Below are 26971 nucleotides of genomic sequence, written 5' to 3' on the forward strand. Positions count from 1 at the left end.
GCTCATTCGGTCTTTTAGTGAGAATATAAAGTGACAATTACATTGTAAAGCAGTGTTTCCCAACCAGGGTGCCTCCAGCGGGTGCAAAGCTACAACTCCCAAAGGCTGTCCAGGCATGCTGGGAGTTGTTTTCCAACAGCTGAAGGCACTCTGGTTGGAAAAACTGATGTAAAGTAACAACAACTATAACAAACTAAAACATGTATAAAAGTGCATGAAAACAGTGAGACCTATTGTGCAAAGCTCCCAAATCACAGTGCGGATCACCCTCAGACATCTGTATTATTTTTTTTTTATACCAGCAGCTTTATAAGAACTCAAAAAAACAAAACAATGTTCTGTAGGAGCTGTAACCTCCTCAGAAGCACAGTTTTTCCATTTCATCTAAGTTTCCGGTATCCAGCCGCACGATCTTTGTGTCTAAAACGAAAAGGAAATATTAATGCAAATCATGTGATTTTAAATACCACGTAATACCCAAACCAGCCAGGTGCTGCTCTCGCTTCACGTACAGAAGTAGACAAAATTGTTGGTATCTTTCTGGTAAAGACAGGAAAACCTGTTATGCTCCTTGAAATAACTTGATAATGACCCAAAAAACATGGCTAAATAAAAAAAAAATAAAACACCTAAGAAAGGCAAAGAGCAAACTTCAGAATGAGAACCACAATTCAGAAGTAATGTCTGATCATCATTATCATCATCATCATCATCATCATCATCATCAGGTAGTTTTCAGTAAATGTTTATTCATTATTACTTTTGTCAGAGCTTTGTGGGTTTATATGTCTAACAGAAATGTATCAACAATTTTGTTTATGTCTGTATATGACCTAACAGGGTAAATAAACAGGGATCACCTACAGTAGAGAGACTCTTCTGCTGTTTTCAACTACACTGTCAAAAAGGTACCGATACCTATACATTACAAGGCCCTATATAATAATTTATAGTAGTTGATGGTATAGTTCACAACAGAAAGGGTAGTATTACAGTACTTGTATTCCTGTATGCAGGAGCAGTATTATAGTAGTTATATTCTTGTATATAGGAGCAGTATTATAGTAGTTATATTCCTGTATATAGGAGCAGTATTATAGTAGTTATATTCTTGTATATAGGAGCAGTATTATAGTAGTTATATTCTGGTATATAGGAGCAGTATTATAGTAGTTATATTCTTGTGTATAGGAGCAGTGTTATAGTAATTATATTCTTGTATATAGGAGCAGTATTATAGTAGTTATATTCTTGTATATAGGGGGCAGTATTATAGTAGTTATATTCTTGTATATAGGAGCAGTATTATAGTAGTTATATTCTTTTATATAGGAGCAGTATTATAGTAGTTATATTCTTGTATATAGGAGCAGTATTATAGTAGTTATATTCTTGTATATAGGAGCAGTATTATAGTAGTTATATTCTTTTATATAGGAGCAGTATTATAGTAGTTATATTCATGTACATAGGAGCAGTATTATAGTAGTTATATTCTTGTATATAGGGAGCAGTATTATAGTAGTTATATTCTTGTATATAGGAGGCAGTATTATAGTAGTTATATTCTTGTATATAGGAGCAGTATTATAGTAGTTATATTCTTGTATATAGGAACAGTATTATAGTAGTTATATTATTGTATATAGGAGCAGTATTATAGTAGTTATATTCTTGTATATAGGAGGCAGTATTATAGTAGTTATATTCTTGTATATAGGAGCAGTATTATAGTAGTTATATTCTTGTATATAGGAGGCAGTATTATAGTAGTTATATTCTTGTATATAGGAGGCAGTATTATAGTAGTTATATTCTTGTATATAGGAGCAGTATTATAGTAGTTATATTTTTGTACATAGGAGCAGTATTATAGTAGTTATATTCATGTACATTGGAGCACTATAGTAATTTATTCTTGTCTATGGTGACAGTGTTAAAAGTAGCTATGTTCCATGTAATATTTGCCTCGGAATTATTCACACAGGGGCAGGTCAGAGTCAGTCAGATATTCAGTTTTTCACATTTAAACTACACAGGCACTCGTTCATAACACCTAAACAGACCATTTTCATTCAGTTTACAGCTGAAAACAGAAGATCGCTTACCAAAATGTTCTTCGATGTCACGCAAAGTATGCATGAAAGATTTTTCAACAAGATTGACTGCAATGCCTTTTTTACCAAATCTGCCAGTGCGGCCAATTCGATGCAGGTATGTCTCATAATCTGTTGACCCATCAATAGTCACAGGCAGATCAAAGTTAAGAACAACTGACACTTGTTCTATATCAATTCCTAAATGGGTTAACATAAAGGATGTCATTTATCATGCTGGGAAAATCACTTCTCAGTGAACAAGTAAAAGTTGTACAAAGTCGTGGAATAGCTAAAGCTAACCCTGAACCCTTCCGTCACCTAATGAGGATGTGCATTAAAGGTGACCTGTCAGCAGGAAAATAGGGGTGTGATACTCCCATGGCTAGGTCAGGCTAGTCATCATGCTTCCAGGCTTATCTTTTTATTTTAATAATCCTCTCCATGGGCAAAATAAATTGATTTTTGTGCTCCACTGCTCAGCGTTTGGACCAAACAGTTCTGATCGCTGGAGTCGGGAGCTCGTGACGTTATGGCCCTGCCCCCTAAATGCAAGTCTATGGGAGGGGGGAGTGACGTCCATCATGCCCACTCCCATAGACTTGCATTGAGGGGGCGAGGGGCCTGGGACAATGACGTCACGAAGGTCCCGGCTCAAGTGTTTAGAACAGTTTGTTCCAAATGCTGAGCAGTGGAATTCCCTCTTTGAGGGACACAGCACTGTGGGTGCTGGCACCATCTAGGCAGGCTATACCCCTCCTTACCCACACTAGGTTAATCTGTGCAAATTAATCTAATGAAAATTTTTATTGTGAGCACAAAAATACATTTTTCTCATGAATTACATTGGGGGCCACAGCACCATGTCAAAAACGTAGTCCTTGGGGGGGGGGGGGGGAATAAAAAATAAAAAAAGAGAGAGGACACCATGTGACTAGCACACGCCAGCATGAAGCATCTTGCAGTCCAGACTGGTGTCAAAGAAAGCCATGGTACGGACCTGGTAAAACGTAAAAAAAATTATAATAATAACTACATTTGCACCGAAGACCAGGTGGCAGCCTTGCAGACTGAAAAGCTGAAAGGCCCCTACGAGGACCCTCTGAGAAAATAAATGAGGATTCAGAGCGTCTGGAAGATGCCATGGCAGCAAGATGGACACAAATCATCCTAACAACCACCAGAAAACAAAGAGCCCCGTTCACAAGGATGAAAAGGGAAAGAGCAAAAAGAAGGGAGGACAATGTCCTCATGGATGGGAAAGGCGGATACTAGTGCAGGACATATATGACCCGCGCGCTGTGTCCTGCTCCCCCCACCGAATGAATGAACTATCAAGCCGCAGCGCTGTCCCTACATCGGGGGACTACTCATGTTACCTGCAGGCGTTGATCTATTTTTCCTCCTGTGAGCCGCAGCACTGGAAATGAATGAGTTGTGAGCCGCCGGCGCAGGACAGAGAACGGAAGCTGTCGCCTCCCCCTGCAAGCGCTGAAAGCAAGTGGGCCGCGGGGGGAGGGACCGACCGATATGGCGGTATAGGGAAAAATTCATGAACCGATACATCACCCAGCACTAGCGGACACCACCTTAAAACAGAAATTGGACTTAGAACAACTTTGTCCTTGTGAATGACTATGTAGGGGGATAGTGAGTACACCAGCAGAATAGTGAGTGCAGCTCTGGAGTATAATACAGGATATAACTCAGGATCAGTACAGGATAAGTAATATAATGTATGTACACAGTGACCTCACCAGCAGAATAGTGAGTACAGCTCTGGAGTATAATATACACTGCTCAAAAAAATAAATAAAGGGAACACTTAACACAATGTAACTCCAAGTCAATGACACTTCTGTGAAATCACACTGTCCACTCAGGAAGAACACTGATTGACAATCAATTTCACATGATGTTGTGCAAATGGAACAGACAACAGGAGGAAATTATAGGAAAATTAGCAAGACACCCCCAATAAAGGAGTGGTTCTGCAGGTGGTGACAAAAGACCACTTCTCAGTTCCTATGCATCCTGGCTGATGTTTTGGTCACTTTTGAATGCTGGTGGTGCTTTCACTCTAGTAGTAGCATGAGACGGAGTCTACAACCCACACAAGTGGCTCAGGTAGGGCAGCTCATCCAGGATGGTACATTAATGCGAGCTGTGGCAAGAAGGTTTGCTGTGTCTGTCAGCGTAGTGTCCAGAGCATGGAGGTGCTACCAGGAGAGAGGCCAGTACATCAGGAGACGTGGAGGAGGCCGTAGGAGGGCAACAACCCAGCAGCAGGACCGCTACCTCCGCCTTTGTGCAAAATGACCTCCAGCAGGCCACAAATGTGCATGTCTCCACTCAAACGGTCAGAAACAGACTCCATGAGGGTGGTATGAGGGCCCGACATCCACAGGTGGGGGTTGTGCTTACAGCCCAACACAGTGCAGGGCGTTTGGCATTTGCCTGAGAACAGCAAGATTGGCAAATTCACCACTGGCGTCCTGTGCTCTTCACAGATGAAAGCAGGTTCACATTGAGCACATGTGACAGACGTGACAGTCTGGAGACGCCGTGGAGAACGTTCTGCTGGCTGAAACATTCTCCAGCATGACCAGTTTGGCAGTGGGTCAGTAATGGTGTGGGGTGGCATTTCTTTGGGGGGGCCGCACAGCCCTCCATGTACTTGCCAGAGGTAGCCCGACTGCCATTAGGTACCGAGATGAGATCCTTAGACCCCTTGTGAGACCATATGCTGGTGCGGTTGGCCCTGGGTTACTCCTAATGCAAGACAATGCTAGATCACATGTGACTGGAGACTTGCCCGCCCGTTCCCCAGACCTGAATCCGATTGAGCACATCTGGGACATCATGACTCTCTCCATCCACCAACACCACGTTGCACCACAGACTGTCCAGAAGCCACCTCTACAGAAGCATGCCCAGGCATTGTAGGGAGGTCATACGGGCACGTGGAGGCCACACACACTACTGAGCCTCATTGTGACTTGTTTTACGGACATTACATCAAAGCTGGATCAGCCTGTAGTGGGGTTTTCCACTTTGTTTTTGATTGTGACTCCATATCCAGACCTCCATGGGTTGATACATTTGATTTCCATTGATAATTTTGTGATTTTGTTGTCAGCGCATTCAACTATGTAAAGACAAAAGTATTTCATACGATTAGTTCATTCATTCAGATCTAGGATGTGTTATCTTAGTGTTCCCTTTATTTTTTTGGGCAGTGTAGGATATAACTCAAGATCAGTACAGGATAAGTAATATAATGTATGTACACAGTGACCTCACCAGCAGAATAGTGAGTACAGCTCTGGAGTATAATACAGGATAGAACTCAGGATCAGTACAGGATAAGTAATGTAATGTATGTACACAGTGACCTCACCAGCAGAATAGTGAGTACAGCTCTGGAGTATAATACAGGATATAACTCAGGATCAGTACAGGATAAGTAATGTAATGTATGTACACAGTGACCTCACCAGCAGAATAGTGAGTACAGCTCAGGAGTATAATACAGGATATAATCAGGATCAGTACAGGAGAAGTAATGTAATGTATGTACACAGTGATCTCACCAGCAGAATAGTGAGTACAGCTCTGGAGTATAATACAGGATATAACTCAGGATCAGTACAGGATAAGTAATGTAATGTATGTACACAGTGACCTCACCAGCAGAATAGTGAGTACAGCTCAGGAGTATAATACAGGATATAACTCAGGATTAGTACAGGATAAGTAATGTAATGTATGTACACAGTGACCTCACCAGCAGAATAGTGAGTACAGCTCTGGAGTACAATACAGGATAAAATACAGGATTAGTACAAGATATGTAACACTATGTCCTGATAACCCCTTTGAAGAGTCTTGCACCTTGGGTTCATCTATCTGCATAACTAAAAGAAAACTAACTGCCTACACAGACATGCCCATGGGGAAATACACTATTGCAAAAAATAAAAAATCGAAACTGACTTACCGCGAGCACAGACATTAGTCGTGATAAGAACTTTCTCTTTGCCCTCTCGAAACCTCTGGATAATAATGGCTCGCTCTGTCACGGTCAGTTCTCCGCTCAGTAGAGCCACCATGTGCCCTTCATTTGTCATTTGTTGGTAAAGCCAATTTGCAGTTTTCCGAGTCTATTTAATAAGAAACTTCCATTGTTAAAGAAGAAAAACAAGGCAAACTTCAAGGAACAATGAGGTGCATGATCTGAGCAGAGACCATACCTGACAAAAGATGATGACCTGCGCAATAGTGATCGATGTGTACATGTTGATTAAGGCCTTGTATTTTGCTGCCTTGTCTTCACAAAAATCATAAAATTGGCGAATGTTCTGCAACGTCAGCTCTTCCTTTTTTAATTTTATGATGTTTGGATCTGGAACAATCCTCTCAGCAAAACACCAGACAGAGTCCTCAAACGTGGCCGAGAACAAAAGCATCTGGCAGTTCAGTGGCATCGCCCTGTAAAGATGAGCATCTCCCAGTTTTTAGTCAGCAGATGATTGGAAGAGAAGTAAACTGATGAAGAAAGCGGAAGGTCAATCCACGAAAACTGACAATATTATAAATGCACTCCATTTTGAAGAAGGTATCATTTAGACCGGACGGTAACAAGACAGTTCCTCAAAGCTTTACAACTTCCTGCGCTTAAAAAGGTGTTATGCAATTTTTAACAACCTATCCCAGTGTTTCCCAACCAGGGTGCCTCCAGCTGTTGCAAAACTACAATTCTCAGCATGCCCGGACAGCCTTTGGCTGTCCGGGCATGCTGAAAGTTATAGTTTTGCAACAGCTGGAGGCACCCTGGTTGGGAAACACTGCCCTATCCAAACGATAGGAGATAAGTGTGTGATCACGAAGGGGCGGGTTTAGGATTAATGAGGCCACGCCTCTCACCTCAGGAACGCAGGGACCACCATTACACCATAGTGTGCTCCGGCCCCCACCCTCAGAGAGACACTGGCACTTAACAGACGTGACCTCCCTATCGCTAGGCGAGATGAGGCCAGTCTCACGGTGACTGGCTGAGCGGGTCGTCACTTCTGTACACCAAGAGTGCGGTTCCGAGGTTGGGGGCCGGGACATGCTGTGGTGTAGCAGCAAACCCTGCATTCCTGATTTGAGAGCTACAGCCTTGTGCAGGAGATCACTGGGGAGGGGTTTTCAGCGGTCGGACCCCCCTTTGGATAGGGGATAAGTGCATAACCCCTTTAAGTTACTGTGTCCCACTGGTCCTGAGTGTACAAGCTCTCCAATGCTACTCTTAGGCCTTCTACACACCACTGAAAATGCAGCAAAAGGCTATTTAAAAGGAGTGTTTGCTTGGATTATTTTTACAAAATAGAAAAAAAAAGTTTCCGTATTTTGGTCTAATCTGTTTCTACTTTTTTTTTTATTTATTTGTTTATCTTTTTGCATTTTATTATGAGGGCTGTGATCTTTCCTAAGATATGCTTTACTGAAAGCCTCATGGACAAGAACAACAAGCAGGAGCTGTCCAATTCACATGAACTGGAAATGTTACTCCGGATTCTGTAACCCATTGTTTCCCAACCAGGGTGCCTCCAGATATTGCAAAATTACAACTCCCAGCATGCCCGGACAGCCAAAGGCTGTTGTAGTTTAGCAACACCTGGAGGCACCCTGGTTGGGAAACACTACTGTAACCTATAAAAGGCCAAAGGGAGATTTTTTTGTACTCACCGTAAAATCTCTCTCTCTCGTAGCCTTCATTGGGGGAACCATGGTTATATGCTCTTGCCACTAGGAGAAGAAAAAAAAAAAGTCCGAAGGACCCTAGAAAGGAATCCTGGGGAAACACCCAAGAACCAGAAAAGGCTATTAAGACATGGGTGGGTGTGGTGTCCCCCCAATGAAGGCTACGAGAAAGATTTTACGGTGAGTACAAAAAAAAAAAAATCTCCTTTTCTCGGTCACTCTTCATTGGGGGAGATCATGGGACGTACCAAAGCAGTCCCTGGGGTGGGAAAAACACCACCAGAGGAAGAGAGTCAGTCCGGAGACTGAACCCCAGCCGGCTGTAAGACTCACAGACGAGACCCTGGGCTAAAAAGGCAACCAAGGCCTGGAACAAGGAAGGGACCATCCTTAGAAGAGACTCTAAACCAACAGGTCACAGAGAGACAAGAAGGGGCAATGCCGAGACCCGATGGGCCAAACCAACCTGGAAGGAGGTAGGAAACCAACTCCAAGAAGCACAGAACCAGACAGAGGGAGAGCCCGGTTGAGAACAAAAAAGGAGAAGGGAACGACAAGAGAACCCCATACAGAGGACCAACCGAAACCAGAGAACCTGGCGAGAAAACGAAGGCGAGTCAGTGAAGATGAAGATCAGAAACTTCTGGAAAAAGAGACTGGAAACGTCTCCAGAGAGGCATGGTGCAGAAGATCTGAACCAAAAAGCTGTAGGTGCCAAAAAAACACTGTTCCAGGAGCACAGCGTGAGCACCCGGGGAGAAGTGCGGACTCTGAGAGGACACCACACAGGCTGAACAGTGGGCAGCACCACAGCCATGCTGCAGCCGAAAAATGGCCCAAATGGCCCAACTGGAACAACCCGGTAGACAGGCTTGCCGTCCAACCTCTGAGTAAATGGACCCCAAAGGAGGAAACGGAAAGTAAGGAGTAACCCGGAAAGTCGACATGGAACTGGAGACTCGAGGCACCTGGAGGTGCCCCACCTGTAGGGGAAGCAAACCCAACAACCGCAAAACACTCCGGGAGATATACTGCTATGTCAGGACAAGAAGAAGAGCGGTACAGAAAGACCATCCCACAAAGGGATCACAGAGAAGCTTGGGCAGGGGCACTGCACGTGCCCGAGATGGCAATTCTCACAAAGGCCCGGAGGACCGACCTAGAAAATAAGGTACACCACAGCAGTCTAGGAGAGGGCCCAAAACAAGAATTGGTCTTGGACCCAGCGGTCGAAGCGAACCAGAGCACTCCCAGCAACGTCTCGACAGGACGGGAACGGAGGGAAAAGCAAAAGGGGACCCAGCTGGGACTCCCAGGCTCTGGGCACAAGAAGGTTACTCCAAAAGATCAGAGTGGCAGTGTAGCACCACCACCACAGACAAAGGGAAGGATGAGCACACCCTTCCCAAATATTGCGCCAAGGAAGGAACAGAGCAATGGCAGACTGACTGTCGCTGAGCTATACACGATTGCATAAATCCCTCCTACAGGAGGAAAATGCCCTAGCTGCATGAGCAGCAGCAGACAACCAGAAACAGGAGGAGAGCCAGGCTGCAATAGTGAGCAGTAAGTACACAACCAAAGCCGGCAAAAAGCACTTACGATCCCTCCCAGCAAAAAACAAAGGCCAAGCAAGGTACCCCACCATGTAGGGGAAAGTGTGAGATGGCTCCATCTTGACGGAAGAAAGTGCTTAGTGAAATAGTCCCCCTAGTGGAGGGGAAAACAAGGGGAGGTGGAGACGAAACTCAGGCACTGACCGGGCCAAGCTTCCTGATCTCAGTACCCCCTGTGGAAGGGCACCATATACTGTAGGAGCAAGGAAAAATGCCGCCCTACAGTAACGGATCAAAGCACTGGGTGGACGTAGACCCCAGGGACCCTGCGAAAACACACCGAGGCACAGAGGAGCCATGTTGTGTCCCAAGAGGGATTTGAATCCTGGACACTGGAGCTGGGAGTTACAGAGACATAACTACGAATGCAAGTAAGAAGCACATGTAGCAACCTACAGCGTTGGGAGGAAACACCTTATTGGGGCAATACCATGCACCCTGCAGAAAAAAAGGGGGGGGGGGCCAGATGGTGCTGCCACGGAGCCATCCTGGCTGATGAATAAGGCAACAGAGCAGGCGCCTGAGCCACCCCGTACAGGAACCCAGGAAGATACCTGGAGGCATGGGGGCGGGGGGCCCATGGCCCCAGCAAGCCCCATGCCCAAAAACAGAGGTGCTTAACCGCCGCAGACCTGTGGAAACAATTACACAGGGAGGCCTGAGGTACACCCTACCGAAAAAGAGGGGAGGAAGGCTCTACAAAGGAGGGAACCACAGACATCCAAATGTCCAGAAGCATGGAAACTAGGCTCTGCACCAAACGGTGTGCCACAACCATGCCCTGAGAAGACTAACGTTATGCTGTTAGAAAGGGAACCGAGAGTGCTGCTGCGAGGTCCATAGAACCTGCAGGAAACACTCCCACCCCATGTCTTAATGGCGCTACACACCAGAACTGCAGTCGCAGACTAAAGAGATGAAGGATGAATGAGGTGCAGGAAATATGTAGACATTCTTATCGGTAGAAAGGTCCAATGAATCCACAGAGCCACTTCTTCGGAACTTCACACTGAAAGGGAGTCTCCGGATGTCTGCCACCGGAGCGGCAGGAATAGGTAAGGTGACCTGGTGGATGAAAAAAACATGCAGACAGTCTGGCTAATAAGCATAGGGACTGTGGACAAACCTCAGAAACACACACTGAAAGTGGTTTACCAGCCCTCATCTGTGATAGCAGCAGGCCTGTGGAAAGAGACCTGGGAAAGTAGGGAACCCTGCGAACCACTACTCACTTTTGAAAGGCCCATGGAGCAACATGGGGTCCCTCGCTCAGAACTACACCTCGGCAGTGGGATACCTGAACTTGCGCCAAGGTGTGGGAAGTGTATGGTAGGTGACCCGACATAGTAGTAAACCACGTAGACCATCGCCTGGTTGACTGGTATAGGGTTCTTGAACGCAGAGTCACTTTTGCGAACCCTCCCATCGAAAGTAGGGTACTGAAGTGCAGCCGATCTGATGGGTGTCCCCCCCAAGCAGAAGAAAGTCTGACTGACTGACGTCAGTCCCGTGTACCTTCAGGGGACCCTCTTCCAGATTTCTCCCACCAGCAGTGAGGTACTGGAAACCCCAGCCATACACGCGGCAGCCCAGGGATGGGAGACCAACTGCATTGGAAACATTGCAGACAACAGTCTGGCTGAACGAGTACATCCCCAGGTGCTGACGAAAAAGGAACACCGTCATATCGCCAATCACTGTGCCCCCTTTGTCGCAGGTGGGAGGACGGGGGAGGATGAGGAGCCATGGATGGTATCCCCATTGCCCTGTATAGGGTCTATAGGACACGTCAGGGCACTTCTTCGGTCAATGTTAGTGGGGTACCGGAACTCCAGCCACAGAGACATCAGGCATGGGAGAAATGACATGCGGCGGAGGAACCACGCAGACCACTGTCTGGCTTACTGCTATGGGTCCACAGTATGCAACAGGTTACTACATCGGACACATCACACTGGTCGAGGGGTACCGGAATGTCAACCGCGGATGCGGCAGATATGAGATCAGTGACCTGTGGAGGAGGGAATCATAGTAACACAGTTCATAAGGTTGAAAAAAGACCAAAGTCCATCAAGTTCAACCTATATCCCTAATGAGTCCCTACTGAGTTGATCCAGAGGAAGGCAAAAAACCCTCATACTAGAGGTAAAAATTCCTTCCCGACTCCAATATGCCAGTCAGAATAAATTTCTGGATCAACGCTCTATCCCTATAGATCTAAAATCCATAACCTGTAATGTTATTACTCTCCACAAATGCATCCAGACCCCTTTTGAACTCTTTCACAGAGTTTCCCATGACCACCTCCTCAGGCAGAGAATTCCACAGTCTCACTGCTCTTACAGTAAAGAACCCCCATCTGTGCTGGTGTAGAAACCTTCTTTCCTCTAGACGTAGAGGATGCCCCCTTGTTATAGATACAGTCCTGGGTATAAATAGATCATGGGAGAGATCTCTGTACGGCCCCCTGATATATTTATACATAGTTATTAGGTCTCCCCTAAGCCTTCTTTTTTCTAAACTAAATAACCCTAATTCTGATAATCTTTCTGGGTACTGTAGTCCTCCCATTCCCCGTATTACTCTGGTTGCCCGTCTTTGAACCCTCTCCAGCTCCACTATATCTTTCTTGTACACTGGTGCCCAGTACTGTACACCGTATTACATGTGTGGTCTGACTAGTGATTTGTACAGCGGTAGAATTATTTCCTTGTCGTGGGCATCTATGCCCCTATTGATGCACCCCATGATTTTATTTGCCTTGGCAGCAGCTGCCCGACACTGGTCACTACAGCTAAATTTACTATCAACTAAGACTCCCAAGTCCTTTTCCACGTCAGTTGTCCCAAGCGTTCTCCCATTTAATACATAATCCCAGCCCGGATTTTTCTTCCCCATGTGCATTACCTTACATTTATCAGTGTTGAACCTCATCTGCCACTTCCCAGCCCAAACCTCCAACCTATCCAGATCCATTTGTAACAGTGCACTGTCCTCTATAGTGTTTACCGCTTTACAGAGTTTAGTATCATCTGCAAAGATTGCTACTTTACTATTCAACCCCTCTACAAGGTCATTAATGACTATATTAAATAGAACAGGACCCAAGACGGACCCCTGTGGTACCCCACTAGTAACACTCACCCAATCAGAATAAGTACCATTAATAACCACCCTCTGTTTCCTATCACTGAGCCAGTTACTTACCCACTTACACACATTCTCCCCCAGCCCCATCCTTCTCATTTTATGCACCAACCTTTTATGTGGAACTGTATCAAATGCTTTGGAAAAATCCAGATATATACGACATCCAGTGATTCACCCTGGTCCAGTCTGGAGCTCACCTCCTCATAAAAGCTGATCAGGTTAGCCTGACAGGACCGGTCCCTCATAAAGACATGCTGATATGGGGTCATGCATTTATTTTTATTAAGATACTCCAGAATTGCATCTCTTAGAAAACCATCAAACAATTTACATACAATGGAGGTCAAACTTACAGGTCTATAATTCCCAGGGTCACCTTTTTATCCTTTTTTAAATATTGGTACCACATTTGCCATGCACCAGTCCTGGGGAACAGTCCCTGTTACTATAGAGTCCCTGAATATTAAAAATAGGGGTCTGTCTATCACATTACTTAATTCCTTTAGAACACGGGGGTGAATGCCATCTGGACCTGGTGATTTGTCCATTTTGATTTTTTGTAGGTGGCACTGTACTTCTTCCTGGGTTAGACAGGTGATCTGTACTTCTTCCTGGGTTAGATAGGTGATCTGTTCTGGGGAGTTTACCTTATCTCACTGTATTTCACCTGGCATTTCATTTTCCTTGGTGAACACAGTGGAGAAGAATTTGTTTAATATATTTGCTTTTTCCTGATCCCCGTTTATAATTTCTTCCTCGTCATTTTTTAAAGGGCCCACACTTTCATTTTTGATCTTTTTGCTATTTATATAGTTAAAGGGGTATTCCAGGCAAAACCTTTTTTTTATATATCTCAACTGGGAGCCACATGTTTGCATGTGGGAGAATATCCCCATAGGAACTGCACAGCTCCCGGGACGCGAGTCATCAGAGAGCAGTTAGACAGAAAACTTCAGAAGCTAATAACTATTGGAAGGATTAAGATTTTTTTAATAGAAGTAATTTACAAATCTGTTTAACTTTCCGGAGCCAGTTGATATATAAAAAAAATTGGCCTGGAATACCCCTTTAAAGAACATTTTGGGGTTAGTTTGACTCTCTTTGGCAATTAGTCTTTCTGTCTCTATTTTTGCGGTTTTTATCTGTTTTTTTTTTACATATTTTACTTTTTTCTCTATAGCTTTTTAATGCTTCCTCTCTGCTGTCTTGTTTTAGTAGTTTAAATGCTTTATTTTTGTCATTTATTGCCCCCTTAACATTTTTGTTCATCCATATTGGTTTTCTTTTATTTCTGACCCTTTTATTCCCATAAGGTATATACATCTTGCAGGGAAAATTTTAGATATTTTTAAAAGTCTCCCATTTAGTGTCAGTATTATATTGTTAAGGGCTTCTCTGAGTTGATCAAACTTTGCCTTCCTGAAGTTCATTGTTTTTGTGGCCTCTCAAGAGATTCCCTTATTGAAGAACAAGTTATACTGTATTATATTATGGTCACTATTTCCTAGGTGTCCTTCTACTTGCACATTAGTTACTCTATCAGGTCTGCTGGTTAATATTAAGTCTAGTACGGCGCCCCCTCTGGTCGGGCATTGCACCATTTGGGACAGATATTTGTCTTTAGCTATAGTCAGAAACCTGTTTCCCTTATGAGATTCACAGGTCTCAGTCTCCCAATTTATATCAGGATAGTTAAAGTCTCCCATTATTATCACGTCATTTTGATTTGCTGCCTGGTTTATTTGCCTCAGTAATTGATCTTCTGCCTCTTCCATTATGTTTGGTGGCTTATAGCAAAACCCTATCAGGATTTTTTTATTTTTATCTCTATATATTTCTACCCATAATGATTCTACATTATCGTTTCCCTCCCCTATATCCTCCCGTAGTGTGGCCTTCAGACTCCGATCCTTCCAGAATAGACTATAACCCTGTATATTGACCGCCCAGTCACAGCTATTGTCCAACCAAGTCTCTGTTATTCCCACTATGTCATAATCCTCCTCAGACATCAACCACTCCAGTAAGTCAGTTTTATTGGTCAGACTTCTGGCATTAGTCATCATGCAATTCAATGGTGCATGTTTTTTCTTCCTATGAAGCCTATCCCTGTTAATTATTCTAACCCCTCCGATCGCTCCACCCCCAGGTATATTACTTAGTCCCCCCTCTCTATCTACACTATTTCCCCCCCGCTATGTTGTAGGTTCCCTCCCCCCTAGTTTAAACACTCCTCCACCCTTCTAGCCATCTTCTCCCCAAGCACAGCTGCACCCTCCGCTGATGGATGACCATCGAAGGAAGAACCCCGAAAAGGCCCTGGGCGTCCGCCAGGAACGCAAAAGCCCTGTAAGGGCACCAGACAGGGAGGGACTATGACCAGCCATGGGCACAGTAAACCTGGCATGGTATTCAGCGTAAGGGGAAACCAGGCACGGAATGTAACCTGGAATCTCCAGGGACCGTGTAACGGCCCGCCACCGCGGTTTTCATATGCTCCCTCACAGAGTGAGAACTCTGCAGAATTAGGTATGACAGAGGCATAGGGCAAAAAAAACATTGTGCCAATAGCGCTATCTGGAAAAAAAAAAGAGCTACATGCCGCCATTATGGGTCCCGCTGGCCAGCAAGTGCAGGAGGAGATCCGACCAGCTGAAGTAAAGAAAATCAGCGGCTACAGAAAGTACAGGGAGCTGCTGCAAAAGCCGGCGGGTGACCTGAGACAGAAATGGCTGAAGAAACAGAGTCCACTGGCGGGTGGGCCAATGGGCGGAGGGGATGATATACTCACCCACGGTCTTCTTATACTCACCCAGACGGCTTCAACCAACTTATGACCACGCTGCATCATACCAGGCTAAGATAACGGGGCGAGCAGGGGCAGTGGGGGACCCGGAACCAGGGTACAACCTCCAGGCGCTGGCGAGAAGGGGTTAACAGTACATACTCTGTCTGTGCCCCTTTGTCGCAAATTGGGGGGGGGGGGGGGCAGGAGGGAACAGGAAGCACCATGCTCCTGAATCCCATCTGAATATAATGATAAAAAAAGTGAGGAAAAGCTAACTAAACAACCCTTACTAGAAAATAAAAAGACCAGGTCTGGAGAGCAACAGACCTGTGTCTTGCCTCCTACTGACACGAGCTAAAACGGATTACCTCACTTCCAGTGGCCAGGGCCAGGGAAGAGCCGACTTTTTTCTTCTAGTGTCAGCACCTGCTAGTGGCAAGAACATATACCCATGGTCTCTGCGTCCCCAATGAAAGTTATTTTCTTAGTGGTAGCAGCCAGTTATTTTCTTAGTGGTAGCAGCCAGTACCCATGGTGCTAGATCCAGAGTAAGATGTCCAAGAAGAACATGTTCTCCATGTAGGGACTGAAATGACAAAACAATTTCATAATATCTTATATCACTTGGAGCATTTCTTTCCACCGAGACTCGCCTCTTCACTCGGACACTATGGTCAGAATAGCCTTGAAGACCGATCATGACATCAGCTTCATCCAGGACAAATACTTTGATTCGCTCAACATCAATAAGCTTCAGCTTGAAGCACCAATCCATCACAGTTCCCGGCGTTCCCACTATGATCTGAGCTTCTATTCTGCTACCTCTGGCAGCTGCAAAAGAAAAGAAAAAAAAAAAAAAAACAATCGAAAGCTACATGTGACTTCTGTAGTGTAAGGGGGAGAGATTTTAGGGTAGCAGATCTACAATAAACTATTTCCCCCCAGGACTCCAGTGCTCCAGCATCCAGGAGTTTAAAGCGTACCCGTCAGATCACACAACAAAAACATTTTTTGATTTTTTTTTTTTATATACATCACTCAGTACCTAATCATGACCATGTGCATCTAATTTGTATGTGTCTAGCATCTTTATTTTATTTATTTTTTAGCTTTAATTTAGCTCACTAGTCTGGATTTCTCTCAAAGGGAGGGGGTGTGGCCTCACTGTGCAGGTCTCCGCCCCCTACCTCAATATGCTGTCAGCGAACATCTCCCAGCTAGTCCTCACTGACAGTAGCGGGACACAAGCTGACAGTGGGAGGATTTTTTCTCTAGCTGTGAGCCCTGCACTCACAGCTGTCAATCAAGGAAGTGTGTCCATGACATAGGTGATGACGCATGGACACAGCAGGACTAGTATGTGTCCAAGCAGCCTGGGGTGGGGGGTGGGCAGTTGTTTGACTGGCTTTTTCAGTATGAAATACTGAACATTAATGAAAGCAATTGCAAAACCTATTTGTTTTGCATGCTTTACAACATATCAAAAGTTTTTGTATCCGACAATGCCCATTTAAACCTGGCCTTACAACCTAATTATTATATTCTGAGCCCTGTTCATTGCACACATATTGCCATTCACCAAGTAAGAATAGAATCCAAAGACAATGCTAGTGAGCAAAAGGATAGATGTAGTAAAAATAATTTTATATGTATAGTGATTGATCCAATATATCAAACTTTACAGCTGTAAAACACAATACTGATACACACGTCTGTTCCCCCGTATGGCAAAGATCACATCAATCCCGTCACAGAACTTCCCCATCTGCTCTATGACTTCTCCTGTTTGCAAAGCCAATTCAAATGTAGGACTGAGGCAGATACACTGTGGAGAAATAAAGAGGATAAAACGCGAATTATGGAGAGAATTTATTTCTTCTAACAGATCTATCCTAATCTTAAAAATGGGAATTAGTCTAAAAAAACAGTGAGACATAATGCAAGTGTGACAATACAGGCACATGCAGAAGATTTCTTGCAGAAATGTATGCATATGTCCCGTTCCTCTGAATGGAGCTTGCAGAAATCAGGCTGCAAATACATCACCGTTCAGATGGATGGAGTGGACTTTTCCTGCAACTAGTCTGTCATTCTTCATTCACCCATTCCCTTTATTCATCTTCTCTGCTTTGTTGTACTTGATCGACATGTGTCTTTTTTCAACAGTTCTATACAACACACTCCACTGGGAAGTGATGCCCTTCCTATGGCCGGATTCACGCGACAAAATTTCTGCATGAAAATTCTGTATTCATTTATAGCCCATTCACTTAAATGGAATTCCTGCAGTAGATATTCTGCTGTGTGAATGGGACAGCGGAATCACATTGAAGTGAATTGGCTATATATTCATGCAGAATTCAGCCATGTGAATCTGGCCTATGGCTATCTAGGTGTTGCAACAGCTACAAAATTTCCGGCTGGGAATCACTGCCTTAGCGCACCTCATGCATCCTGTGTATGAGAGCCCATACCAATGTTTCCCAACCAGGGTGCCTCCAGCTGTTTCAAAACTACAACTCCCAGCATGCCCAGACAGCCGTTGGCTGTCCGGGCATGCTGGGAGTTTTAGTCTTGCAACAGCTGGAGGCACCCTGGTTGGGAAACGCTGGCCCATACACTCACCTGTGGGTATTTTTTCATGGCATCAACTCTGCTGAGCATCGCTAGGACAAACGCTGCTGTCTTTCCTGTCCCTGACTGGCTCTGAGCAATGAGATTCTGGGGTCTGGAAAAAAAAAGACATAAAAAAATAACAGGCATAAGGTCATTTTAGGGAGCACTTTCTCTTTTTTAGGGTCTATTCACACGCACAGTATTCTGTGCAGATTTGATGCACAGGATTTCAAGCTGTGCTCATTCAGTTTACATTGAAATCTGCAGCAGAAAATCCAGAGCATCAAATCTGCGCAGAATACTGTAAGGGAATGGACCATTAAATGGGTACTCCGCACCCCTAGACATCTTATCCCCTATCCAAAGGATAGGGGATAAGGTTTCAGATCGCCAAGGTCCCGCTGCTGGGGGCCCCCGGGATCTCGGCTGCTGCACCCACCTGTACGGTTTCCACCTCACAACGGCAACGCTGGAGGCTTCGGAGCCCGAACACAATGGCGGACGAGCGTGACGTCACGACTCCGCCCCGTGTGACGCCCCGCCCCCTCAATGCAAGTCTATGGGAGGTCAGTCACGCCCCCTCCGATAGACTTTCATTGAGGGGACGGGGAGTGACGTCACACAGGGTGGAGTCGTGACGTCACGCTCGGCCGCCATTGTGGTCGGGCTCCGGAGCCTCCAGCGTTGCCAGTGTGAGGTGGAAGCCGTACAGGTGGGTGCAGCAGCCGAGATCCCGGGGGCCTCCAGCAGCGGGCCCCACGGCGATCTGACAAGATGTCTAGGGGTGCGAAGTACCCCTTTAACATCTAAAACCCCATGTACGGCCTCAAAAGCACTACAAAATAGCTTCAAGTGTGTTACCACCCAGGACATATGTAGTTGATACAGCCAGTATGGTGTTCGAGTGGATAAAAAAGTAGATCCAACCAATCTGTTTTTGGCTTGTGAGCCTGCAGTGATATATGGTATTAATGTTGGAGCAATGGGCAGAAACAGTGCTAAGAATTTAAAGGGATACTTACTCCACTGGAAAAAGATTTTTTAAATCAACTGGTGCCAGAAAGTTAAAGGAGTACTATGATAAGCAAATAAATATCACCATAGAATAGGGTTCGTAAATACCTTTAAATAGAGGTGGTGATCTCCAGGATTGGTCCAGCGGTTCTCCAGCTACAGCCCCCGGTAATTTTGCATACTTCCGGGTACTGTACGTCTGAAACTGACGTCATAATTGACGTTACCCATCATTCCTAGCGCATATGATTCCGGTCACAATCCCTCCCTCAGTCTTTCTCCCCACCCCTAATATTATTCTTCACTGCCTCGTATTTGCCTCCCCCTGTCTCTAGCCACCACCCAGAGCCACTACGCCATCTCCTCCTCCCCCCCCACATCCTTCAATCAAGCTGAGATCGCGCTGCATATTGGCGTAGGTTGCTTTGTGAATATAACAGATAGTTACGGCGGCGTAACTATCTGTTATATTACTGGTGGAATAAGATCACATGTCCGGTCCTTGTATGCTGGCGAATGCGCATGCGCGCGACTCGCCGGATGATAGGAGGGAGGTTAGAGAGGCGTTTACTCAGCCCAGCGAATGCCGGCTGAGTAAGCGAACAGCGTTATGAATATTCAACTTGGGGCGTGACATGGACGCACTGTCTGGGGAGGGCTAACAGAGGGGAGGAACGGAGAAACAATGACGTTTCGTTGCAGACATGGCCGCTGACGCGCACATACTGATGAACGACAGTCATAATGCTGTGAGGGAGGCTGCACTTCCGGATTCGCTGTAAAACAACGATGCGTACACAGAAGGCAATGGAGGTAATTGGGAGTATTATATAACTTTGTAAATCAGAGCTAATGGCGTTAAAAAGATTTAGTTTAGAGTACTCCTTTAAACAGATTTGTAAATTACTTCTATAAAAAAATCTTAATCCTTCCAGTACTTGTCAGCTGCTGTATGATCCACAGGAAGTTCTTTTCTTTTTGAATTTCCTTTCTGCCTGACCACAGTGCCCTCTGCTGTCCATTTTAGGAATTGTCTAGAGTAGGAGCAAATCCCCATAGAAAACCTATCCTGCTCTGGACAGTTCCTAAAATGTACAGAGGTGTCAACAGAGAGCACTGTGAACAGACAGAAAGGAAATTCAAAGAAAAGAACTTGTGGATCATAACAGCAGCTGATAAGTACTGGAGGGATTAAGATTTTTTTTAACAGAATTTTTTTTACAAATCTGTAAAGCTTTCTGGCACCAGTTGATAAAAAAAAAAAAAAAAAGATTTTATGCTTACCGTAAAATCTCTCTCTTTCTCGAAGGATCCATAGGGGGACACAGACCATGGGTGTATGCTGCTGTCACTAGGAGGTTCGACACTATGGCAACAAGAAAAGTCGGCTACTTCAAGCAGGGTATACCCGCCCACAGGCACCTGAGGTAATCAGTTTTAGTCCCAGAGCAATAGGAGAAGACCGACAGGTCAAGAGAAAACCACAAACTGTCCGAGCAATCAGAAGAAAAGGCAACTCAACACACCTTCGGACAGATAACTGAAGTATATAAGATATATAAGATAACCAGAAAAAAGGGTGGGAGCTGTGTCCCCCAATGGATCCTTCGAGAAAGATTTTACGGTAAGCATAAAAAAAAAAAAAAATCTCCTTTTCTCTATCGGCTCCATTGCGGGGGACAGACCATGGGATGTACCAAAGCCGTCCCTTGGCTGGGGAAGGAATCAGACAGGTGGACGGTGGGACCACCGCCGTCTGCAACATCTTACAGCCCAGAGTAGCATCAACTGATGCGAAGGTATGAATCTGGTAGCACCTTGATGCGAAGGTATGAATCTGGTAGCACCTTGATAGGAAGGTATGAATCTGGTAGCACCTTGATGCGAAGGTATGAATCTGGTAGCACCTTGAGAGAGTGCAAAGACGACCACGCGGACGTCTTACAGAACTGCAAGGCCGAAGCCACGTAGCGGAGGGCCCAGGATGCCCCGAAAAACGGGTGGAATGAGCCAAAACCCTGAAGGGTGGGATCTTCCCCTTGCAGCGGTAAGCTCCCGAAATAGTAGACCGGATCCACCGAAAAATAGTGGTCGTAGAAGCAAGTTGTCGTGTCAGACAACCTTCCGGGAAACAAAAAAGGGGAAGTCCCACTGCCGAAAGGAAAGAGTGACTGAGAGATAAGTCCGAACAGCCCTCACCACAACCAGATTTGGAACAAACGCTTCCAGGATGAGAAGGGGCCGGACAAAGGGACGATAGGACGATGTCCTCATTGAGATGAAAATGAGTGTCCTTATTGGACAGAAAACAACTTGTCCTGGTATACAACCAGGACAGGAGAATGGCATAAGAGAGCTACCAGCTCTGACACCCTCCTAACAGAGGTAAGAGCAATAAGGAACGCCACTTTCCGGGGAAGGAGGCAAAGAGAAATGTCCCTGAAAGGTTCAAAAGGGGGTGCCTTGCAGGGCACCTAAGACCAAGTATAAGTCCCAAGGGAAAGAAAGGGACTAATAAGGAGGGGCAGCTTGTGCCACTCCCTGAACCAGGTTCGGACATGATAATTGAATGCCAGAGGACGTTGAAAACAGAATGAAAGAGCCAAACCTTGACCCTTAAGGAAGCTGAAAACCAACCCTTGGGCCAGCCCCGAGGGGTCGGGAATGGAAAACCATGACCGGAGAAAAAGGCAGAGTTTCACACCAACAAAAATAAAACTGCCAGGTATGGTGGTAAATCTTACACAGGAAGGCTAGTGAGCCCTCAGCATGGTGTGAACCACTTGGGAAGAGAAACCGCGGGTGCTCAGAACCGCTGTCTCAAACGCCACGCCGTCAAAAGCAGAGACGGTAAATAGGGGTGGCACAGGAGACCTGAGATAAGAGGTCTGGACGATAGGGAAGGCGCAGCGTTAAGTCGTTCAGGAGCCTGACCACGACGACGAACCACGCCCACCGGAGCCAGGCTGGGCCACGAGTATGGCGGAAACGTTCCACTGAGTTTCCTCAGGACCCCGAAAAGAGATGAAGGGGAGGAAACAGATAAGGTAGGGCAAAGCCCGACCAAGAGAGAGAAACCGTTGGTTGTGGCAGGACAGCAGAGGCCCACGCCTGGAGCGCCCCAGGGGTTGCAGACCACTGTAGGGACAACTGGCCTTGGACACCACATCCCAAGGACGGCTGGACTGAAGATAGCTGAGATGGCCGGAAACCTGAGTTCCACCCATAAGGGAATTTCCCAAGAAGCAAGAAAAGAAAGAATTGCCCTAGGCCCCAAAATGTTGAAGGGGAAAAGGGCTTCTCGGGGGGCCAAGACCCCAGACCGGCCGGTCCCTGAAAACCCCTCCCCAGCCAGACAGACTGGCAGGGAGGGGCAGGAAGTAGCGTTCCCGAAAAAAGCAGGGGAGAACTAAGCCACCATAGAAGGGACCGACAAGACTGACAAAAGAGAACGATCTTGCGGTCGAGAGACAATGGAGACCTGTCCCACCGGAAGAGAATCACCCGTTGAAGAGGTCGGTGATGAAACTGGGTAAATGGCACGGCCTCCACGGCTGCCGCCAACCGACCCAGGACATCCATGCAAAAGCGAATGGAAACTGGAGCAGGTTGCCGAAGTCATCGGACTCTTAATAAGAGAGTCAGCCGATCGGTCAGCGGAGTCTAAAGCGGGCAGAGGCCGCATCGAACTGGAGCCCAATGAGAGCGGTTGGATTTGTCCCAATTGACCATCCAACCAAAGTGAGACAAGGTCTGGAGGTTGAGACAAACTCTCCAGGGAATCACGGAAACAACTGTTGTCTGTAAAAGGGCGATCACAGGCGCTGGGACTTTGGTAAAGGTCCGCGGAGAAGTGGCCAGACCAAAACGGAGAGCCACAATAGAAAATGACCGTCTGGAAATGCAAAGCGGAGGTACCGCTGATGACCGGGAAACAATGAGATGTGGAGGCAGGCATCCTTGAAGTCCACCGAGGAACGAAAAACTCCCCTTGAACCATGGACGCCAGCACCGAACAGAGAGACTCCATTCGGGATGGGAAAGCAAGACGCTGGCTGAGATATCCGAGAACCAAGACTGGGCGAACAGTAATGCCTTTCTTGGGGACCACAAAGAGGTTGGAACAAACCTCGAAAACGTTCCCCTGAAGGAACTGGCACAATTACTCCCAGGATAAAAAAAATAAAGATAAAGGATCTGCATGGTCCAGGCATCCCGGAGAGTAAGAGGCGACCAACCACCCGAGAAAGGTTGGCAGGTGGGGGGGGGGGGGGGGGGGGGGAGACCCTTCAGGCCGAGGAAGGCCTACGTGTGCCTGATTGGGCCGACCTCCGGGAGCAACGGGCTCAGAAGGAGGGAGCCCTCTTCCCGAGAAGGCACCTGCCTGGACCCTTTGTTGGTACTAAAGGGCCGCAGAACCGGAAGGAGGACTTACGACGGAAAGCGGTTCTGTGAGCCTTATCCAGAGGTAATATAGAACTCTTTTCCGCCCGTCGCCTCACTTCCTGAAGGTGGTGTCCGCATGCCAGGCTTTAAGCCACATGGAGGGACGGTGGCTGCCAGGTAGCTTGTGGCAAAGGCAGCACAGTGGCTGCGCATGGAAGCAGAACACAGAAAATCTCCATCTGCGGAGCATCGGAGAGCCAGATTAAAGAAATCCCCCGGAGGGATCTTGAAGACTACCCTGGTGGAGGTGGGAGACCATACTGAAAGGGCCTTGACACCCAGGCAGAAGCAAAAGCAGGAAGAACCTGCTGCCTCAAAAGGCAAAATTTGCCAAAGCCTCCAACTTCATGTCCGCTGGATCCTTGAAGGCAGCTGCATTAGTCAACGGCCGGGTAGGCGCCTTAGAGAGGCGGGAGACCTGCGGATCCACAGTTGGAGAGGAGGTCCACGGCGAAGGAATATCACGCTTGAACCTTCTTCGTTTCCTGAAACTTCTTGTCAGGGTGCATCCAGGCAGATACCAGCAGGGCGTAAAATTCAGCTTGAGAGCTGAAAGTCTTGGGTGCCGGTCGGGCACAAAGAAGGAGACTTCTGGAGCCAAGTCCGAAGTTCCTGGGTCCTTTAGATGGAAGGCGTCTCTTATGGCCGCAACCAATGAGTACACCACATCAGGCACATCCGTGCGGTCCTCTGAGTCGGAGACCGAATCAGAAACCTTATCCACAAGTTCTCTAGGTGAATGGGAACAAAGTGAGGCAGCCCTGGAAGAGGTCGGGCAAGATGAAAGGAAACTTCTGGACCACGTCCGAAGTTCCTGGGTCATTTAGCTGGAAGGTGACCCTTATGGCCGCAACCAATGAGTACACCACATTAGGCACATCCGTGCGGTCCTCCGAGTTGGAGGCCGAATCATAAACTTCTTCCACAAGTTCTCCAGGTGAATGGGAACGTGTGAGGCAGCCCTGGAAGAGAGAGAGACTGACTTGGTACGCGGGTCTAGCGACGCTTGCTACAGGTCGGAGTAACGGGGCGATGCCTGCAAGGGGAGCACCCGTGCCTGCCAGAAGACTCGGGAGAGGAGTCAGATGACACACCCCTATGATGCTGTGAGAGCATAAGAAAAGGGGGAGAGCGGGACCCTCCGGAGGGCCTCTCCAAGGCAGTCACCACATAACGGGAGACCTGAGCCAAGTCGGATATAGACTGGGAGAGGGAGGGAACCCAGGCTGGAGGGGTGGCCGAACCCACCGGGTCTGAAGAACAACCAGGGTAGAGTAGCAGGGGGGTCTGAAGAACAACCAGGGTAGAGTAGCAGGGGGGTCTGGGGGAGCAGTGGAGCAGGCAGAACAAGTGGTTCAGCAGAACCAGACAGTTTAGAGATACAGTATTAACAGAGTAAATGAGTGGCTAACACTCCAGCTAACTGTTTAGAGGGGGGCCGTTCTAGGCCTCTCTCACCCAAGACTGTGTTACATTCCACTGTGTTGCTAATACAGTCTGCTTATCATACTGTTTCACATGCCTTGAGATCCCCATATACCACAATGGGCCTATTTTAAAATTAAACCACAACACTGTAACACTCTGTCGCACCTCAGGACTCGAACCCGTGGTGGTCTCCAGGCTGTCAGAAAGGAGAAATGCCGGCCAATAGCAAGGGAGGGGCATGTTAGGAGCAGAGGGCACCGCTGATTGGCTCTTGCCACCATAATCGCGTGCACGGTGCTGATTGGTGGTCGGTTGGTGGTCGGTTCGTGGCCTGAGATGCTTCAGCGGCCCTGGGCGGGTGGAGCTAAAGCGCACCGGGCCGCCGAGGTATTAACAAGAAGTCTCGCAATGGTGCCCGCTCCTTGCCCCGAGCGCACATGCGAATGCATGTGCGCTCGCGGGGAACTGAGCGGACTAGACGCCGCCGGCAGCAGCCGCTGCTGAAAGTGAAAGTAAGCCGGCGCTCAGAGCGTCCGCATAGAAGAACGCCGCGGCTGTCAGCCACTTCAATGTAAAAAACACACACCCCGTCGTTTCCACACATATATATATATATATATATATATATATATATATATATATATAAATAAAGTGAAGTAAGCTGAGCCCCATCCAAACTGCCACTGCTCACCACAGTAATAAAGGACCCCCTGTCCAGGCCAGCCCCATTAGACCCAAGAGAAAGGTGGGCCAAAAACTGAGGGTCTCCAGATGTTGCAAATCTGCACCTAAGGGAGAAAGGGAAATATACTCACCTCAGTCAGAAGAGCTTACCTCATGAAGTCTTCCAGTGAAGTCTTCAGCCAGCTTTTATCACCTGCATCATACCGGGCTACCATGTGCGAGCGAGGCGAGCAGGGAGATAGGGTGACCCAGACCCATGAGGTACAAACCCAGGTGCTGACCTTGGCGAGAGGGGGTGAACAGCGCATATAAGCAATGTCTGTGCCCCCTTACTCGCAATGGGGAAACAGTGGGCCGCAGTTCCTGAGTCCCCACCTGAAAACAGGAAAGAAAATGGAATAAAAATCTAACACATCCCTAACTAGGAAAATAATAAAACATAAGACCTGGTCTGGAGAGAACTCCAGACCATGTCTACCTCCTTAGACACTAAGCTAAAACTGATTACCTCAGGTGCCTGTGGGCGGGTATACCCTGCTGGGAGGAGCCAACTTTTCTTGTTGCCATAGTGTCGAACTTCCTAATGACAGCAGCATACACCCATGGTCTGTGTCCCCCAATGGAGCCGATAGAGAAAAGAAGTTTTCCAGTGAGGCTGGAAATGTTGTCCGGGTTGCACTGTATTTTGTAAGTCTTGGACAAGTTTCTCAACTAAACAAATGTGATCTTGGTGAAAACTAGACTGGTTATCAGTGAAGTAAGCAATTCAATGTGACTAATATATGAAAATACTTAGAATGATACTTCAGTTTTTGAGGTAGGTCTCCATAGTAGCACTGATATATTTGAGAGATTAAAAAGGGATTGTCTTTTGTCTATGAAAAGAAAAGTTAAGTACACAATTGTAGGATAAAACGGGAAAAAAAAGATTGGAAAACTGTAGGAGGAATCACTCAGATAGCTATGGATGTACACACTGCCATGTATAGATTCTCTATGTATTTATACAGTTTGCTCACATTACACCAAAGGCTGCTGGGGGCTTGAAAGCAAACAGCTTCCATACTTACGGGTCGGCGAGAATCATTGGAAGCGCAGTTGCTTGGATTTTGGAAGGTCGGTTGAAGCCCATCTCATAGATCCCTTTAAGCAGCGCTGGCATTCTGAAGAAATAACATACACATTATATATTGTTAGCACCTTTCCATTATGTATTAGTGTTAACCTGTATATATAATGAGTGATCTTGCACCTGTAGCTACTAATCTACAATTAGTGGTGGGTGCTTCAATCCTGCATTTCCTCTGCAGCAACATATTGCCCCTGCTGATGTGATGATCTGGGGGCCATTGCATACGACAGTCGGTCACCCCTAGTAGTAATAT

General features: G+C 46.5%; 1 protein-coding gene across 2 annotated transcripts in view; it reads right to left on the reverse strand.

Moving 5' to 3' along the window:
- Window positions 1-282: 282 nt before the first annotated feature.
- Window positions 283-26971, reverse strand: part of DDX25 (DEAD-box helicase 25) — a 33828-nt gene continuing 7139 nt past the window's right edge. For both annotated transcript variants that reach the window (XM_056542751.1, XM_056542752.1), the window contains 8 exons: window positions 26657-26749; window positions 18024-18126; window positions 17109-17223; window positions 16052-16229; window positions 6350-6587; window positions 6097-6259; window positions 2109-2297; window positions 283-420 (listed from right to left, as the gene is read on the reverse strand). In XM_056542751.1, coding sequence (XP_056398726.1) covers window positions 359-420; window positions 2109-2297; window positions 6097-6259; window positions 6350-6587; window positions 16052-16229; window positions 17109-17223; window positions 18024-18126; window positions 26657-26749 — 1141 coding nt within the window. In that variant the 3' untranslated portion in view covers window positions 283-358. The remainder of the gene's footprint in view (window positions 421-2108; window positions 2298-6096; window positions 6260-6349; window positions 6588-16051; window positions 16230-17108; window positions 17224-18023; window positions 18127-26656; window positions 26750-26971) is intronic.

The sequence above is a fragment of the Hyla sarda genome, chromosome 10, assembly GCF_029499605.1.
Source record: "Hyla sarda isolate aHylSar1 chromosome 10, aHylSar1.hap1, whole genome shotgun sequence".
Lineage (NCBI taxonomy): Eukaryota > Metazoa > Chordata > Amphibia > Anura > Hylidae > Hyla > Hyla sarda.